General features: G+C 43.5%; 1 protein-coding gene across 7 annotated transcripts in view; it reads right to left on the bottom strand.

Annotated features, from left to right (window-relative positions):
• Positions 1 to 17150, bottom strand: part of PANK1 (pantothenate kinase 1) — a 111762-nt gene that overhangs the window by 65879 nt on the left and 28733 nt on the right. Inside the window, exon 1 of one of the 7 annotated variants that reach the window (XM_082673323.1) lies at positions 2465 to 3189. The exons of 3 other annotated variants lie outside the window; for them this stretch is intronic. In XM_082673323.1, coding sequence (XP_082529449.1) covers positions 2465 to 3179 — 715 coding nt within the window. In that variant the 5' untranslated portion in view covers positions 3180 to 3189. Of the gene's footprint in view, positions 1 to 1573; positions 1724 to 1834; positions 1922 to 2464; positions 3190 to 3368; positions 3398 to 17150 lie in introns of those variants that run through there. 3 more of the 7 variants (XM_082673329.1, XM_082673325.1, XM_082673324.1) reach the window with 3 other exon arrangements.

The following is a 17150-nucleotide window of genomic DNA, read 5'->3' on the forward strand; positions in this document are numbered from 1 at the left end:
TGGACAAGATTTCCTGATTTAGCAAATCAACCTGCCACTATTCTGATTTTTAGATTACAATTATTAGATTGTGAATAGTCCTTGCACTGAGGGATCAGATTTAAAATTTTTAAATAATCAAAAACTACTGGATTGTTTGTTTCATTCCATTCATTGCTTTTAAACATGAAGTATTTTAATGTTTATCACACTCTACCCAAAATATCAGCAAACAGAAACATACCTACTCACATATGCAATCCAGGTGCCTATCTGAGAGAAGTGATATCTGGCTGCCCTAAAACACCTCTGGTTTGGACAGAAGCAGGAGTTTGAAGTTGCAAACTGTAAGTAGGAATTAATTATTTGTCCAGCTTTGATGCTTTTATCAACCACATACTCAAATTTCATTTAAAGCATGTAAATACTCTGTAATAATTGCTTATGTAAAAAGCTATCAGTCATCAGAAAATAGGGATGTGCTTGAGTCTAAGTAGATTTGTCTTAGATTACCTAAATATCAACTGATTGGGCAGTATTTTTTTTTGTAAAAAGATACTTGAATGCTAATAGGCAAGGTATAAAGATACTAAATTTAGCCTAGTTTTAACTAAGAGATTTTGGTAGTCAACACAGCAGATGTGGCTCAGAACATATAAAATTTATTTCAGAAATGTTTGTTCAAATTTGAGAAAAAAAACATGATAGGATAATAAAAAGTCAATTTTGATGAATTCTTTTTAAAAGATAAATAAGTATGATCGCTAGACTTAAAATAACTATGGTTTTCATTAAAAAAAATACAAAACTAATACCTGACAAAGCACACAGGCATAAAGTTATACTTTCCTGTATTCTAGAATAATACTTCCTGCGGATCTGCAAGCAAAAGTTAAGGCTCAAGGTTATTTTTTCTCTGCCTTCATGCTATTGTTAAGAGAGTGTATTTTCAATTCCTCAAAAATTACTTCAAGAGGTATTATACGCTCAGTTAAACACAGACCATTTAAGCTAGCAATACTATATACTCAAAGCAGTTCTCTTTCGTTATATTTTAGCTATTTACATTGTGAATTCTCATACAGTTTGTTAATGTAAATCAGAGAAATAACTAAAATCTGGCTTCAAAATAAGTAAAACAAGTTAATAAATCATTAGGAATCAATGCTAAATCCATAAAGAAAGTCATTTTCTAACAAGACTCAAAAACAAAAGTAAACAGAAATTTAGGTGTTAAGATGCCTTCCTTATTATAACTGTAGCCAATCTGTTGTATGGGTTCAAAGTTCCCGACAAGACGTTAACTTTCAACCGAAACATTTCAGACCTACAAAATACAAGTATCAGAGTTACCGCGTCCCACAGTCGAGTTAAAATGCTTTCCAAAGTCTCAGAGACTTTACCTGAATGCAGAAAAGCTAAGAGTCTAAGTTGATAAACAGAAACAGAAAAAAGTGAAGCTGTTTGCCAAATATCAAGCTTTTACAGACGAATCCAAAGCATATCTAGCAATTTCCCTATGTGAAACAGAATAACCTGTATGCAAAACGTGCATGTTTGAATGCAATCACTTATTAGCATGCATTCTACTTACTTTGCTTTCTGCCATTTATAAGCTTCATTAAGGAGACCCAGAAAGAGGTAACAAATTGAATTAAGTTCAGCTCAGATAAGAAAATCCTGTTGTAAATTCGAGCTACAATTTGCATCTCAGAATTTCCAGCGGGGAAGGGACTCTTCACAAACTAACATATATACAAGCTTTAGATTGTGAAATAACGCATTTCAGCATTCTGCACTGTACAGTACTATTAGAAACCTCAACTCCACCTCCCCACTCCGCGAAAAAATTCACCTCCAATCTTCATTGGTCCACATAGTTCCGGCCCACATGGTATCAGTGGGTGTGTCCCTCCCAACAGGTCCTCTCATTGGCTGCGAGGAAACAGCGTTTAATAGGCTGTGATTTTCCGGGGCTGTCAAACTCCACGCCTCCAGACCTCGAGCTTGCGAATAGGCCCATGGAGCTGGCGGCTTCTCTGCGATTCAAAGGGCAAGCTGACTGCCCTGAGCGCCAACCCAGAAAGACAAGCTCTCATAAGGGAAAGGGGCGAGAAGAACGAGGGCAACTCAGGCTCTCCACCCACCGCTGCTCTACCCCTACTCCCGGACCCCACCAAATGTTGACACACGTGCATTTCCCCACCGACAAATTAGTAAGGTGGCCAGTGCATTTGCCTTCCATTGAGCCGTGACCTGAGGAGCAGCTCAGACTCCGAGTCCAATCGCCTATTCTACAGATGGAAGCAAGCAAGGGTCAGGCTTAGGCAACGATCTGTAGTGCTTGCGCCCCCTCAGAGCGGTCCGCCGACGGTGGGCGCTGGTGTGCACGACGCGCGCTTCGGTGCCTGGCCCGCCGCTCCCGGGTGCCGGACCCCGCGCTGCGCCTGCCTGGCGCCCGCGCTCCCCTCCCGGAGGGACTTACGCGGCCTGTTCTTCCTCCCCGAGTCCATCCTCCTCCGCAGCCGGCATTTCTTGGCCGGGGAGTCGTGCTGAGGGGGCGGCGGCTGTGGCTGGAGCTCTGGCTGGAGCGGGAGGCGCGGCGGCGCCGCGTCGCCGCCGCCCGGGAGGCTCCGGCTGCAGAGGCGCGGCGGCTGGATGGGCGGCGGGTGGAAGCCGTTGTGCAGCACTCCGTTCACGGCTGCAGCGCCGGCGGGAGTCCCCGGGGCATGCGAGGCCGAGCGCTCCGGCTGCCCGCCGTGGTCGCCCATGCCAGGGGCTGGTGGGGCGGCGCGCGGGGCCCGGCTCAGGCGGCCTCGCTGGAGGTCATTCTCGGGCGTCTTTATTTCCCCGGATCCTCCTTGCGGCTTCCGATTCAACAGCCGCAGAGCCGGCGCCGAGGGATGGCGAGCCGGGCGCTCCTCCCCTCCTCCCGCCGGCGCTCCAACCTCCTCCACGCCCTGCCCCCCGCGCGCCGGCCCCCCGGCGCCGGCCTGGAGCATGCCCACTCCCGGCGCGGAATCGGGGACACCAGCGCACCCCCGGCCGGGGCCCCGGCAGCCCGCTTTCCCCGGATCCCCCAGCCGCGCGACTTCAAACGCGGCTTCCTCGCCTCCCAGACCTGTCTCCGCTACTGAGCATGCCCAGTCCTGCCCGCCACCGCCGCCGCCACCGCCGCCGCCACCGCCGAGCTTCAACATGGGGACTGAAGTTCTCTGGCTTTGCAAAGGAGAGATGGGCGGGTTGGGCTTCGTATGGCGGAGCGAGCCGAGAGGGGACTGGGCTAGGCCGGCGCAAGAGGAGCGAGAAGCTTCGGGAGGAACGTGCGGGGAAGACAAATATCTGTAGAGGTTTGGGTTTGCTAATCCTGTCCCCAGTGAGCTAGATACCTTTGCAAGGTCATTCACGTCGTACTCTCCTCCCCGAAACCTTTGTGAGTGTGTGTGTGTGTTTAGTGAAGTGACCAAACTACTCACAGGCCTGAAGGGAAGGAGAACGATTATTTATAGAAAGATAGGCGGATTTGGAGAGGGAGAAGCGTGTAATTTCTTTGCTGGCACACAGACTCCTTGTGGCCTCGTGGAGTTGTCTTTTGCAGGGAGGAAACCTAGGAATTCAGTGTAAGGACAGTGAAGGTCACAGATGTAGGCGGGATTAACCGGTGCTGGAAGAGACCAAGTAAACAGAAGCAGTCCCAAGCTATAAAAAGCACTTTCCTCACCCAGAAAGGACGTGTAAGAGACAATGTCACTCTATTTATAGAGTAAGGAGTTGCCTGTGTTTTAAGAAGGGAAGGCAGCATCGCAGGGTAGACAACCCCATAGGCTCCGGAGTCAGAGCTGGGTTCAAATTCCAACTCAGCCCCTGATCAAACCAAGAGAAAGTCATTGCTCAAGTTAACACACCTGGCGACAGGGGACAGGACTGGAGACGCTCAGTAGGCAGGACAAATTTGGGTGGTGAGGACCTTCCTAAAGCTGTGTAATCCCATGAGGCCTCAGCTTTTGAATCTAACTAGGAGTTGTCATGAGAAATCTGTCTGAAAGTACCTGGTACAGTCCTGGCACACAGTTAAACGCCCACAAGAGGTGGTTATCCTTATTACACCGTTATTATTAGCAGATCACCCTTCACTTCCAACAAGGAGAACAAACCATACTCACAGCCATATTTACTGTGTAACTTATTGTGTGTGATGTTCTCCATCATCTGTATTTCCTTAATCTACAGAGGAGTCAGAGGCCTCGGTGCGTTCAGCAGCAGCCAGGGCTCGCACCTTGATCGGAATTCCTTCCAGCAGAGCCTGACCTAGAATCAGAGCTTTGGTCCATTCACACATTTTTTCAGCTAAGGAAACGGAGCCACAGAGGGATGGCTGAGGTTAGTAAGAACAAAGCTAAGAATAAACCTTAATTCTCCTATCTTTGCTTCCCTGACCTTATTATACTTTTGAAGACATGGAGAAAAAACCTAGGTGATCTGGCCCCTGTCTACCTCCCCTGCCTCGTCTTGATCTCCTGATGGTCCCTCTACAGAGAAGACTTTCAGGTCCTCAAACACACGAATATCCCTTTGCATCTGCTGTTTCCGTTGCCTGTTCCCAGACCTCTTTGTCTACTAGATTCCAACTCAATCCTCAGATCTCTGCTTCAACTGCTTATATTTAAAGAAATCTTCCCTGACCCTTAGGACAAGATTAGGGCTCTCTCCTCCTACACTTGACCTTCATGACTCTATCAGTCTGCAATGCTACAATGGGGGTAATCATAGAACATCACTGAGTTGTTACAGTGATGAAATGAATATATATGTAAAGTGTCCAGCACATCATAGGTGCTATGAAAAAGTTAGATATTATTTGATTGTCTCCCTCCACTACACTGTAATCTCCATTAAGGCAGATGACTCTCATTCATCATTGTATCCCTAGGAAGCTCTTGGTAATCATTTGTGACTGAATAAATGACTTTGGTAATATTTCACCCAGGGTGTCTCTCTTTCTACTGTAAATTTGCTAAAAAAAACAGAACAACAACTAAAACCTCCATTGTTACACCTAAATATTCAAACATAAAGTTTTCAAATTCCTACATAATTTAAGCTGAGTAGTTTAGGAAGCACTTTACATCAGAAATGCAAATAGAAGATTTAGCAATGCAGTATCTCCAAGGACATATTCTCTCCAGCTTGGTTCCCAGGCATGGTGAGGAAAGCCTGAGCCAGGTGGCTCAGACCCAGGTAGGGCAGAAGTACTGGTTTGGGGACAGACAGTCCTCCACCTGCTTCCTTTCTCTCATCATCGTCAGGCTGGTGCCCTGGATCAGTTACACCCTGCATGTGGTAGAGAGGAAGCCAGGAGGCATCTCACAGGTGTATGGGGGTGGGGGGGGCGGTTTCAGAGGTGAAATTTTGAGGCGTGGGCTATCATGTGCTCCAGCAGGGGAGTTGAACAGATAATATTTGGAAGAGAGAGAGGGAGGGAGGAGAGTGCCACAAGGCACTCTCTCCCTCTGTTCATTTTTTTATTTACTAATCATTTATTAAGCATGTACTATATTGTAGGCAGTAAAACAAATGCAGGGAGTACAAAGCCAAAATAAATGTCTTCGTTGTCCTCTAGGGGCTTACAATTCAGAGAGAGAGGGAGAGGAAAGTCAATGTTCTCCATCATAAGAATAACCTAGGGAGCTTTTTCCTTTTAAACTTTCTGTTGAAAATAACAGACATACAGAAATGTACACATACCCTAAGGGTAAAGCTCAGTGAATTTTGCACAGATGAACACCCTGTGTAGCCAGCACCTGATCAACAAGCAAGACATGACCAGTAACCTAGGAGAATTTTTAAGAGCCAGTTTTGGGCCGAGGTTCATAGACCTTCAGTAGGTTTGGAGCACAGGAGTCTGCATGGTGATGATGGTGATGATGATGATAAATATTTTTTAAATTAAATAAACAAAACAGTAACTTTTTTCAAAACAGGATTTAAAAAAAAAATGTAGATGGTCCTTCCTTGGAGCAACAATGAATGAAACAAAGTATGTCACCAATGCCATGGAAGGGAATTCCAGAGGACTCCAGAGAGTGAGAAATGATGGAATAGGAAGACAGAGGAGGAAGATGGTGCTGAGATGGATGTTAAGACATGCTTCAGAGAGGAAATGACCCGTAAACTGAATTTTGAACAATAATGGGATTTCATCATGGAAGGTGGAAGGAATTCCATTCAGAACTGAGGGAGTGGAGACTCTGCAGGTGTTTTGAAACCATCTGGCATGTTTGGGAAGCTGCCAGGAGTTCAACAAGGCTGAAACACAACCTACGAAGGGAGGAGGTAAGTGATGGACAAAAAGGTTAGATGGGGTCCAAATCTCAGATGGCTTTCTGCACCATAGGAAACAATTTGGACTTTCTCCTGAAGGCCATGAGAAACCATTAAAGAGTTTTAGGTTGTGGAAAAACTACTAGATTTGCATCCTGGGAGGACCTCTGGCAGCAGTCTGGAGAATAAAATAGGGGAGGAAGTTCCTAGCTGGAAAGCCTAGATAGAAGACTACTGGAAACAACCAGGAAAGAGGTGAGAAGGGACTGAGTGAAGGACACACCATTCAGAATGAGATCATCAGGTGGATTTAAAAATTATTTAAAGAATCTATAGGATTTAGTGGCGAATTGCAGGGTGAGGGAGAGGTAAGGCTAGGATAATTTCTGTGTTTCTAGTTTGGGCAACTGGGAATGTGGTGGTTTCAGCACGCAAGATAAAATACGCAGAAAAGGAGCAAAATCTTCTACCTATATTCTCTCTGGGTTTTATACTTTAAGAAGGGTGAGCCTTTAAAAATATAGATCTGATCATGACATTCTTGTACTTAAACTTACATTGATATGTGAGCCATATCAATATTTGCCTATCTCAGTCTAACTCAACCCTTCCTCCCCTCCCCTCCCCCTTCCTTCCTTCCTCCCTTCCTTCCTTCCTTCCTTCCTCTCTCCCTCTCCCTCCCTCCCTCCCATAAAAAAAAGGGACATCAGCACTAGTTTTCTATTACTCTAAATAAGACTTGTAATTTACTGTTATTTTTTGAAGACACAGATAAAACCTGTCCACCATGCCATCATTACACATCACTGTAGAAATTCTAGTTCCTTGCTAAAATGGAAATAAAGCCAAATTTGCCCAAGTTTCTACCCCTTAATAGGCACACAGATGACACTATGAGCTCAGAGAAAGGGTACTCTTCAAGATATAGTTTAAAAAGAATTACTAGAACTTTAACTGCCAGAATTATATCGACCCAAAATGACTTCTTTTTTGCTTTCTTGCCTTTTTGCTATCGGTGTTGGTACCTTTCTTAGAGATTCGCATGGGGCACCTCACACAAGACACTATTTTCGAGGACAGTGCTACTCTCAATGACCCTGCTTCTCATGCTGCTTTCTTCAGGACCCCGGGGAGGAGCGCTGCTGCAGGCAGTCAGAGGCCACCAAAAGCAAACGCACGCTGCTCTGGTGAGTAACGTGCTGCGGGGAGATTCTCATGACCCCTGCATCAGAGCCTCCCTCTTTTCCTTTCTTCAGAATTGAGCAGCTACTACACAGCAGGCACCAAGCTAAGTACCAGGGGTACACTCTTAAGCAAAAACCAAGTCCCTGTCCTTATCTAGATTACAGAAAAGACAAGCCTTAAGCACATAATCACCACAAGAGCAAAATAAGTGCATTCCGCGAAGTGCAAAAAAAAGGTAAGACTTGGGGCTTCCCTGGTGGTGCAGTGGTTGAGAGTCTGCCTGCCGATGCAGGGGTCGCGGGTTCGTGCCCCGGTCCGGGAAGATCCCACGTGCCGCGGAGCGGATGGGCCCGTGAGCCATGGCCGCTGAGCCTGCGCGTCCGGAGCCTGTGCTCCGCAGCGGGAGAGGCCACAACAGTGAGAGGCCCGCGTACCGCAAAAAAAAAAAAAAAAATAGGTAAGACTCCTGGTGCCATGAGGGCACACGCCAGGGGCACCTGGCCTAGTCTTAAACTTTAGTAGCTGAAATGATATTTAAGCTAAATTCTGAATATCGAATAGAAGTTAACTAAGGTGGGGGTGGAAGTGGAGGAGGTATTCTTACCATAAATATGGTAGGCACTTGCTGACTGACAGGATGAATTGACCCTGTCCCTCTCAATACGGCAAATCAAAAGTAAGGAAGACTATTCACTGGATGGAACAAACCATTGGAGAGGGTTCAGGCCAATCCCATTCTCTTTACTGTTTTTCTATATGGGTTGATGGAGCATTTTCTACTCGATACTATTGTTGCCTATTTTAGTTTTTTGTTGTTGGTTTGTTTTTTTTGTTTTGTTTCTGGTCAACAGAGGTGGAAAAATATATCATTAGCAGCTGCTACTACCAGTAATAACCGTGTGTACAGGACTGTAGCCCACCTCACATGAACCAACTTCCTGTCAGTCACTAATATTTTTTGAGCAGCTACCAATTATGATTTGGTGAAGGGAGGTGGAGTGTGGCTGCCTAGAAATTTGATAAGCTATAATCAGAGCGACCCCAAGTACTGGGCATAAGTTTAGGAATGGAGCTGGGTTTAGCAAAATGATAGTAGTCTTCTTATCTAACATTTATTGAGTTCTTACATGCCATACACTGTACTAAGCACACTATTAAGTGTCATCTTTTTTAATTAACACAGTAGTCACTTGAGTTGGGTACTGTTATTATCCTCATATTTTGAAGGAGAGAACTAGAGCTTAGGGAGGCTAACTTGCCCACTTTCACACAGCAGGAAATGTATAACAGACATTTGAAGTCAGGTTTGGGTGGCCCTAGAACCTGCACGTTTCATAACTCAGCCACAGTGCCTCCCAAAAGGTGGCGTATCTCTGGTCACCTGCAGACTTTACGCCATGGTTGCGAACACCTGATACAGTATTCCACTGCCCACACAGCATTGCTCTTCACAACAATTACTGGGTCCCTTTATTTCTCACTGAAATGTTTTTGCAGTCTAGTATCTTAAACTTTTGTCTCCAAAAGAGCCTTTTTTCCCTTTTTATTTTTTAAATTATTTTTTAATTTTATTTATTTATTTATTTCTGGCTGCGTTGGGTCTTCGTTTGCTGCACGCAGGCTTTCTCTAGTTGTGGCGAGCGGGGGCTACTCTTCATTGCAGTGTGCATGCTTCTCATTGCGGTGGCTTCTCTTTGTTGCGGAGCGCAGGTTCTAGGCACGCAGGCTCAGCAGTTGCGGCACGTGGGCTCAGTAGTTGTGGCGCATGTGCTTAGTTGCTCCGCAGCATGTGGGATCTTCCTGGACCAGGGTTCGAACCTGTATCCCCTGCATTGGCAGGCGGATTCTTAACCACTGCACCACCAGGGAAGTCCGTCCCATTTTTTAAAATTAATTAATTAATTAAGTTTTGGCTGCATTGGGTCTTTGTTTCCCTTTTTTAAAAAAATGTCCTAGAGGGCTTCCCTGGTGGCCCAGTGGTTGGGAGTCCGCCTGCCGATGCAGGGGACACGGGTTCGTGCCCTGTTCCGGGAAGAACCCACATGCCGCGGAGCGGCTGGGCCCGTGGGCCATGGCCGCTGAGGCTGCACGTCCAGAGCCTGTGCTCCACAGCGGGAGAGGCCACAACAGTGAGAGGCCAGCATGCCACAAAAAAAAAAAAAAAAGTCCTAGCTATTACCATTCTCTATTTTATATACTTATTCAACTAATATTTTTTAATGATGCTACCATGTGTAATCCACTGTTCCCAGTTACAGTGATGAGCAAGGTAAAAAGTCCCTCCCACCATGGAGCACACCTTCCTCTGGGGAGGTGGGCAGGGGAAGTCAGAAAATAAACAATTAAATAAATAAATACAGACTGTGTTAAGTAACATAAAAATCAAATAAAATGATGTGAAAGAGAATTATTGGAAGAAAGGAACCAGTTTACATGGGGGTAGTTGAGGAATCCACATTGATACTGGTTCCTGAAGGTTGAGAGACTGAGGTGCGAAGTATCACGTAGAGAGATTTGGAAGAGCATTCCAGCATATGGAAGAGGAAAAAAAAAATGTGTACCTGTATCTGTATCTATATCCATATCCATATCTACATCTCTGTGTGTATGTGTGTGTGTGTATATGTATTCATCTCTTCAACACCAAAGTTCCAATATTTGGGGGGATGCTGGTGAAGAGGGGGTATGCACATTCCTTTGAGAATGATATCAGTGGAAGGGACAGGCTTTGATTAGGGTCCCAGCATTCAGGGCATTCAAATTTGTCTTATAGCTTCCCTGTTGTCTGGGCGAAGTCTCCTATGAATACTGAAGTTTCTTCAGCTGCAAGTGATAAAAGCCACTTTAACTCATTTCCTCATAAAATGAATTAGTGCAGGGAATTGGGTAAGTAAAAATCGCTGGAAAGTTTGAAGGAACAGCCTCTAGGCTGGGCTCCCAGTAATGAAGCCCAGAATCCCACCACAGGATCAGCTTCCTAAGGGAACTTCTGTAAGGGAACTGCTACTTCTTGTACAACAGTAAACCAAGAAATCAGGGAGGGCTTCCCTGGTGGCCAGTGGTTGAGAGTCCGCCTGCCGATGCGGGGGACACGGGTTCGTGCCCTGGTCTGGGAAGATCCCACATGCCACGGAGCGGCGGGGCCTGTGGGCCGTGGCCGCTAAGCCTGCGCGTCCAGAGCCTGTGCTCCGCAACGGGAGAGGCCACAACAGCGAGAGGCCTGCGTACCACAAAAAAAAAAAAAAAGAAAGAAATCAGGGAGTCACTGCTCCTACCGCCGGGTCCAGGACTGACTGTCTCAGGCTGAATGGAAACCTACAAAATTCGTGTCCTGTATTCTGTCTCTCCAAATCCATGATTGTATTTTTGTTTTAATTAATTTACGATTTAAAAAAATTAACTTATTTTAAAAACCACTTTATTGAGCTATGACTGACATATAAAAAAACTGTATATATTTAATGTATACCACTTGATGAGTTTAGAGATAATTATATACCTGTGAAACCATCACCACAATTTTTCACAAGTTTTGGCATAAACTTATCCATCACTTCCAAAAGTTTCCTTTTGCCCTCTTTCCCTACTATTACATTATGATGATGATGATGATAAGAACACTTAACATGAGATCTACCATCTTAGCAAATTTGTAAGGACATGCTATTATTAAGTATAGGCATTACGTTGTACAGTAGATCTCAAAGACTTAGCTTGCATAACTGAAACTTTGTACCCTTTGACTAATACGTCCCCATTTTCCTCTCCCTCCAGCCCCTGGCAATCACGGTTCTACTCTCTGCTTCTATGAGTTTGAGTATTTTAGATTCCTCATGTAAGTGGTATCATGTAGTATTTGTCCTTCTGTGTCTGGTTTATTTCACTTTGCATAATGTCCTCTAGGTTCATCCATATGTTGCAAATGTCAGGATTTCCTCTTTTATAAAACCTGAATAATATGCCATTACATGTACATACCACATCTTTTTTTTATCCATTCATCCATTGATGGACATCTAGGTTGCTTCAATATCTTGGCTACAGTGAAGAATGTTGTAATTGACATGGGGGTGCAGATATCTCTTCAAGATCCTGAGATCAATTCCTCTATATATAATCCCAGAAGCGGGATTGTTGGATCATATGGTAGTTCTGTTTTTTAAGTTTTTGGAGAACCTCCATATTGTTTTCCGTAGTAGCTGTACTATTTAAATTTAAATAGTAACATGTGGCCACTAGCTACCGTATTGAGCAGCAATGTATACAGTGGGGATAACAGTGGTATCTACCTCATTTACTTATTTATTCAACAAATACTTATAGAGTATCTTCTGTGAGCGCCTACAGGTATTGTGCTAGGGAAAATATCATGAAGCTTACAACCAGTAAGGCAATCAGACCCATTTAACAGGTGAACAAATAAAATCACTACAGTTTACAGTTAGTAGTATAAAGGAAGTAAACAAGATAGATAGAGCCTTACAGAATAATAGGGGGTGCATTCTTTAGATGAGGCATGAGAGGAAACCTCTTTCAAGAGATGGTGTATGATCCACACTACCACTACCTTCCAGCTCAGCGTAGCCACGTGACACAACTCTGGCCAGCGGGAACGAAGTGAAAATGAGCCAAAGGATGTTTCAGGAAAGATCTGGGTTTTTTTCATAGCAAAGGAGCTGGTGAACCAATTTGAGAACACTCCCAAAGGGCAAAGATGAGACAATTTGAGCATTAATAAGGATAATAACTGCAATGTATTGAAACTCATCAAATATGTTTAAATCCAAAAGTTCATAAAGACAACTTTTTTAAAAAGGCTGACTGGTTATCATTGGAGGACACTAGTGAATCAAGTCATTATTTTGAAAACAGGTAAACTAAGGAAAAGAATCAAGCATTTTATCTTTCCTTTATTTTCTGTACCCATTGAGTAACCTAATAATAAAGGCAGGAAGTTTCTCTTTATAGAAGTATTCCAGCTAATAAATGAAGAAGGAATGATATAATTAAAACATCACCATTTTATAACATAATTAATGGAGCTAGGCAGTCATCATCAAAAGCTGCTATTATCACAAAGAGAAACAATCAGACATTAGATGCTTTCAGATAGCAGAACATAACAAAAAACCTGAATCTAATCAAACCTGTAGTTCCAACTATGAACTTATAAGATATAGAAGACAGAGGACACCATCCGGATGCAATTAGGAAAATCCAGATTGTAGGAAACTGTACAAGGCAAATGACCTGGTTTCTTCAAAAAATAAATTGAGAGAAAACAAAAGAAAGGGGATCCTACAGATCAAAAGGGACTTCAAGGATATATCAATTGCAAGTAGTAGTCTTATTTGGATACTTTAAACTATAAAAAGTATGACTTTTATGGGACACTTGGAAATTTGAACACTGGATATTTGATGATATTCATGAACTGCTAATTTTTGTGTGATAATGGTATTGTGGTTTTGTTTAAAAAGGAAGAGTTTTATCTTTTAGAGATACATAGTGAAATATTTGGGGAAAATGATACAGTGTCTGGGATTTGCTTCAAAATAATAAGGGGAGAGGGAGAGTGTGTGCAGAGGGTATAGATGAAATATGACTGGCCACAGATTGATAATTATTGTAGTTGCATAATGGATCCATGGATGGGGAGTGTCTTCATATCATTCTCTTTGTTATGTTTGGAATTCTGCGTAATAAAAAGTTAAATCAGAAGTGGGCTTTGCTCCTTTACTCTCCTCTTATTTTGCCTTGAAGATAGAGTTAAGGCCTTAAGGTGTACCAGCCATCTGTGACCATGAGGCAGCAAGTATGAGGTCAGACATGAGAAGGACAATACATGAAGGATGGTAGAGCTGAAAGACAGAAAGAGGCTGAGTCCCTATAAGCTCATGGAGCTGTTGTGCCGGCCCTAGAATGCCTACTTCTGGAAATTTTGTTATAAGAGATAAACAAACCTCCACGTGTTTAAACCCCTCTTGGATTTGCGGGCAAGACCGTTCTTAGATCATACTGTTAAGATCCAAAATATGAAAAGCAGCAATCTAGGTGAAGAGCAAAGCAGAGGGCATCACAGTCAGAAGACCCTGGGATAGTGAAGCATTTGGAGCTCACAGAAGGCCTGTGTGACTACAGCATGATGAGGGAGAAGAAGAGTAGGGTAAGATGAGGTTGAAGGTGTAGACAAGGGCTTGAAGGCTTGAGGCACGGTAGTCTCCGGTAAGCACTTTGGATTATTCTAAGCATAATGGGAAACCCGTGACAGTTCTGAGGCAGACACGTGACAATAACTGATTTATTTATGTTTAGAAAGATAACTCTGGCCGCTACATAGGAAAGGACAAGGGCAGGGGCAAGTGGGAAAGCCTGGAGGCAGCCGTCCAGATGAAAGATGATGGCAGTCTGGCAGTAGAGATGGATAGAAGTGGGCAGTTTTGAGACTTATTTTGGAAGTAAAATCAACAGAAATTATTAAATAAATTTATGAAATTAGGGAAGGGGAAAAGTCAAGGGTGGCTCCTAGTTTTCTGGGTTTAGCAGTAAAGTAGAATTGGACGAGGTAAACTTCATATGCCAGTTGGATATCCTAGTAGGTATGTCCATTAGGCAGTAGGGATGTGAGTATGGGGATGGTAAGAGAGGCCTGAACTATAGATATACATTTGGAAGCCATCAGCATAATATTGCATTTAAAGCTTGTGATGGATGAGATCACCTAGGGAAACAGTGTAGGTTCAGAAGAAAACAGGACCCAGGATCGAAACTTGAGAAATACTAACATTGACACCCGGAGCTGAGAAAGGAAAAAAGACTGAGGATGGAGACTCTCACAAAGGAGAAGGAAAACCAGGTGAAAATCTGGTTTGGTTCACCATAAGGTATCCCAGAAATTAAGAGCAGGGAATATTTCGTAGTCCAAGTGGGCCTCATGCTGCTGAGAAGTGAAATAAGAAGATAACAATAAGGGAGACACTGCTGTTGATAATAAGAAGGTCATTGGTGACCCTGACAGGAGCAATCTCAGAAGAGTGGTGGAGCTGGAATCCAAATCTGAGTGAGCTGAGGAGTAAATAGGTGGCGAAGGAGAGACAATGTGTATAGAAACTTTCTTGAGAATCTGCCATAAAGGGAGCAGAGAAACAAGGCAGTAACTGGAGGGACTTTAGGTGTCAAGTTTTCAAAGACAAAGAGATACTGGAGCCTATCTGAATGCCGATAGAATGATCCATTGGTGAGAGTAAAAGGCGATGGGATTTAGAACACAAATGAAGGACTGGTCTTTAATGGGAGGAGGGGCACTTCCTCCTTGGTTGAAAGAGCAATGGAAAAGTAGATGCAGATGCAGGGAGAAGTCTAGATTTGGTGACTAAAAGATGACATAGTTTCCCTCTCTTTTATTGGTGGAATATGATGTGAAGTCATCAGCTTAAAGTGAGGGAAAGAGAGTCTGGGGAAGGTGTGAAGAGAGAGGAAGGGTATAAAATAGTGCAAATTCCCCTTACTTCTGAAACTGCCAGGCAGTATTTCTGAAATTGCCAGGCAGTGTTGAGAGACCTCTTGAGGATGGTGATGAGGGATTTAAAGTTATTTGTGAGATGCTCAGTAAATATAAGCTATCATTATTCTTAAATGCCAGTTAAGTAAGGCTCACTTAACCCTAATAACATACCTACAAAGTTAGGTGTTATTACCGTCATTTCAAAGAGAAAATTCAGTGTCCCCAAATTCATTAAGTTGTCCAGAATCATACACTGGTTTAGGCGGTGGAGTGGCATTTGAACCCAGACTGGGTACCCATAAAAGCCAGAGCCTCCCCCACCAAACCAGGTAAGCTGAGGTAGCATTGTCGTATCTAGCTGCAGAGTGTCTGGAGCACCCTCTGCAAGTTGGAGGAACACCAGCTTTCACAGATCACGCCTGGTCCTCTGAGCTAAAGCAGTTGAAGAAAATTCTGCCAGGGTAAGTTTTCAGATGCCATCCCTGTTGCTGCTCTGCAGAGGTCACACATGACTTTGAATCAAAGTCAATGCCAATAACGAGCTACTATATTTTTACACAGGAGCCAATTCAGCAGCTAGGGTAGGGATGGCACTTATTTTCAGCCAGTGTTTCTCATTCAAATACCTGTTTCAGATTCCATGGTGGATAAAAAAAGGTTTCGTTTGTTTACTGGCATTAAATAGCATGTATTCTGCTCCTGATTTTGTGGATCTGGAATCAGGACAGGGCTCAGGGAAAATAGCTTGTCTATTTCATGATGACTAGATGGTTGGGATGATTCAACTGGGGACATATATCTGAGGCCTTAATTCTGATTGCAGTTTAGTTCCTCAGTTTTTCTCCCCATCGTGTCTGCTGGAGCTGAAATGTCCAGGATGACTTCCTCCCTTCCACGTCTGGCGCCTAGGTTGGGGTGGATGGAGCAGCCTGGGCTGGCTGGTCATCATTCTCTTTCCACATGATAAGTCTGCTGGGTGGCTTGGGCTTCCTCACAACATGGCAGTCTCAGGGTAGTCAGACTTATGTGGTGGCTGGCTTCAAAAATGTATATTCATGTTGTATATTCTATATTCATATTATAGAATAGTATAATAGTATTTTTATTGTTTTAATAGCCACTTTTGAGCTATTACAAATAATGCTGCTGTGAACATTTATGCACAAGTTTTTGTGTGGGTACCTATTGACATTTTTCTTTTTTTGGCTGGACCCGCGGCTTGCAGAATCTTAGTTCCCCAACCAGGAATTGAAACTTGGCCCTTGGCAGTGAAAGCGTGGAGTCCTAACCACTGGACTGCCAGGGAATTCCCTCATATTGAGTTTCAAAGTATAAAAATGCTCAGGGGGATGAGGGATAATTTTGGGGGGCAGTGGATATATTCTATATCATGATCGTGGTAGTGGTTACATACTGTATATATTGGTCAAAACTCATTAAATTGTACACTTAGATGTATTTGTATTCAAATTATATCTCAGTAAAGCCAACCCCCTAAATAAAGGATGGAATTGGAGGGGGACAGATTTGGAGGCGTATTAATATATATAATGTTTCAACAATATACCAATATCTTCACATACATTTTCTCAATAAAGCAAACAAAAACTATGATCATTTCAATAAGCCAGTGAGATAAGTAAGAAGATATTACTGTGTCCATTTTAGATATGAGGAATTTACACCTGCATAGTTTGGTTGTGTGGATTGTCCAATATCACAGACCTGCCAATTGGCAGAGGCAGAATTTCTTCCACCATTTTTTACCTCTGAAGTTTTCAAATGCTTAATCAAATTTGCTTACAAAAATTGAGGGAGAAAGAAGCTACACCTGTACAGATTTCATATTTGGACACAGAATAAAGAAGTTCCCCCACATGCTGGGTCTTCCATGACCTAAAATAAAAAATGAAAAAAAGTGATGACTCAAATCACAACTAGAACAGGACCTCTGAAAAGCAAGAAATTTAAAAATATCCCACCTTTGATTGCAACGCTCTTTTAAGTTGCTCTAACACTTGAGCTTTGATTTTATTGAGAATCGAATGTTCTGTATCTCTTCCTGCTCTTACCAGGTTCTGTGGGTCCTATGCTTACGTGCTCAGATCCTTTGCCTGCCGTACCTCTACCCTGCTGCTGGCTCCTGAAGGCCGGCTCTCTC

The sequence above is a fragment of the Grampus griseus genome, assembly GCF_964374135.1.
Source record: "Grampus griseus genome assembly, chromosome: 16".
Classification (NCBI taxonomy): domain Eukaryota; kingdom Metazoa; phylum Chordata; class Mammalia; order Artiodactyla; family Delphinidae; genus Grampus; species Grampus griseus.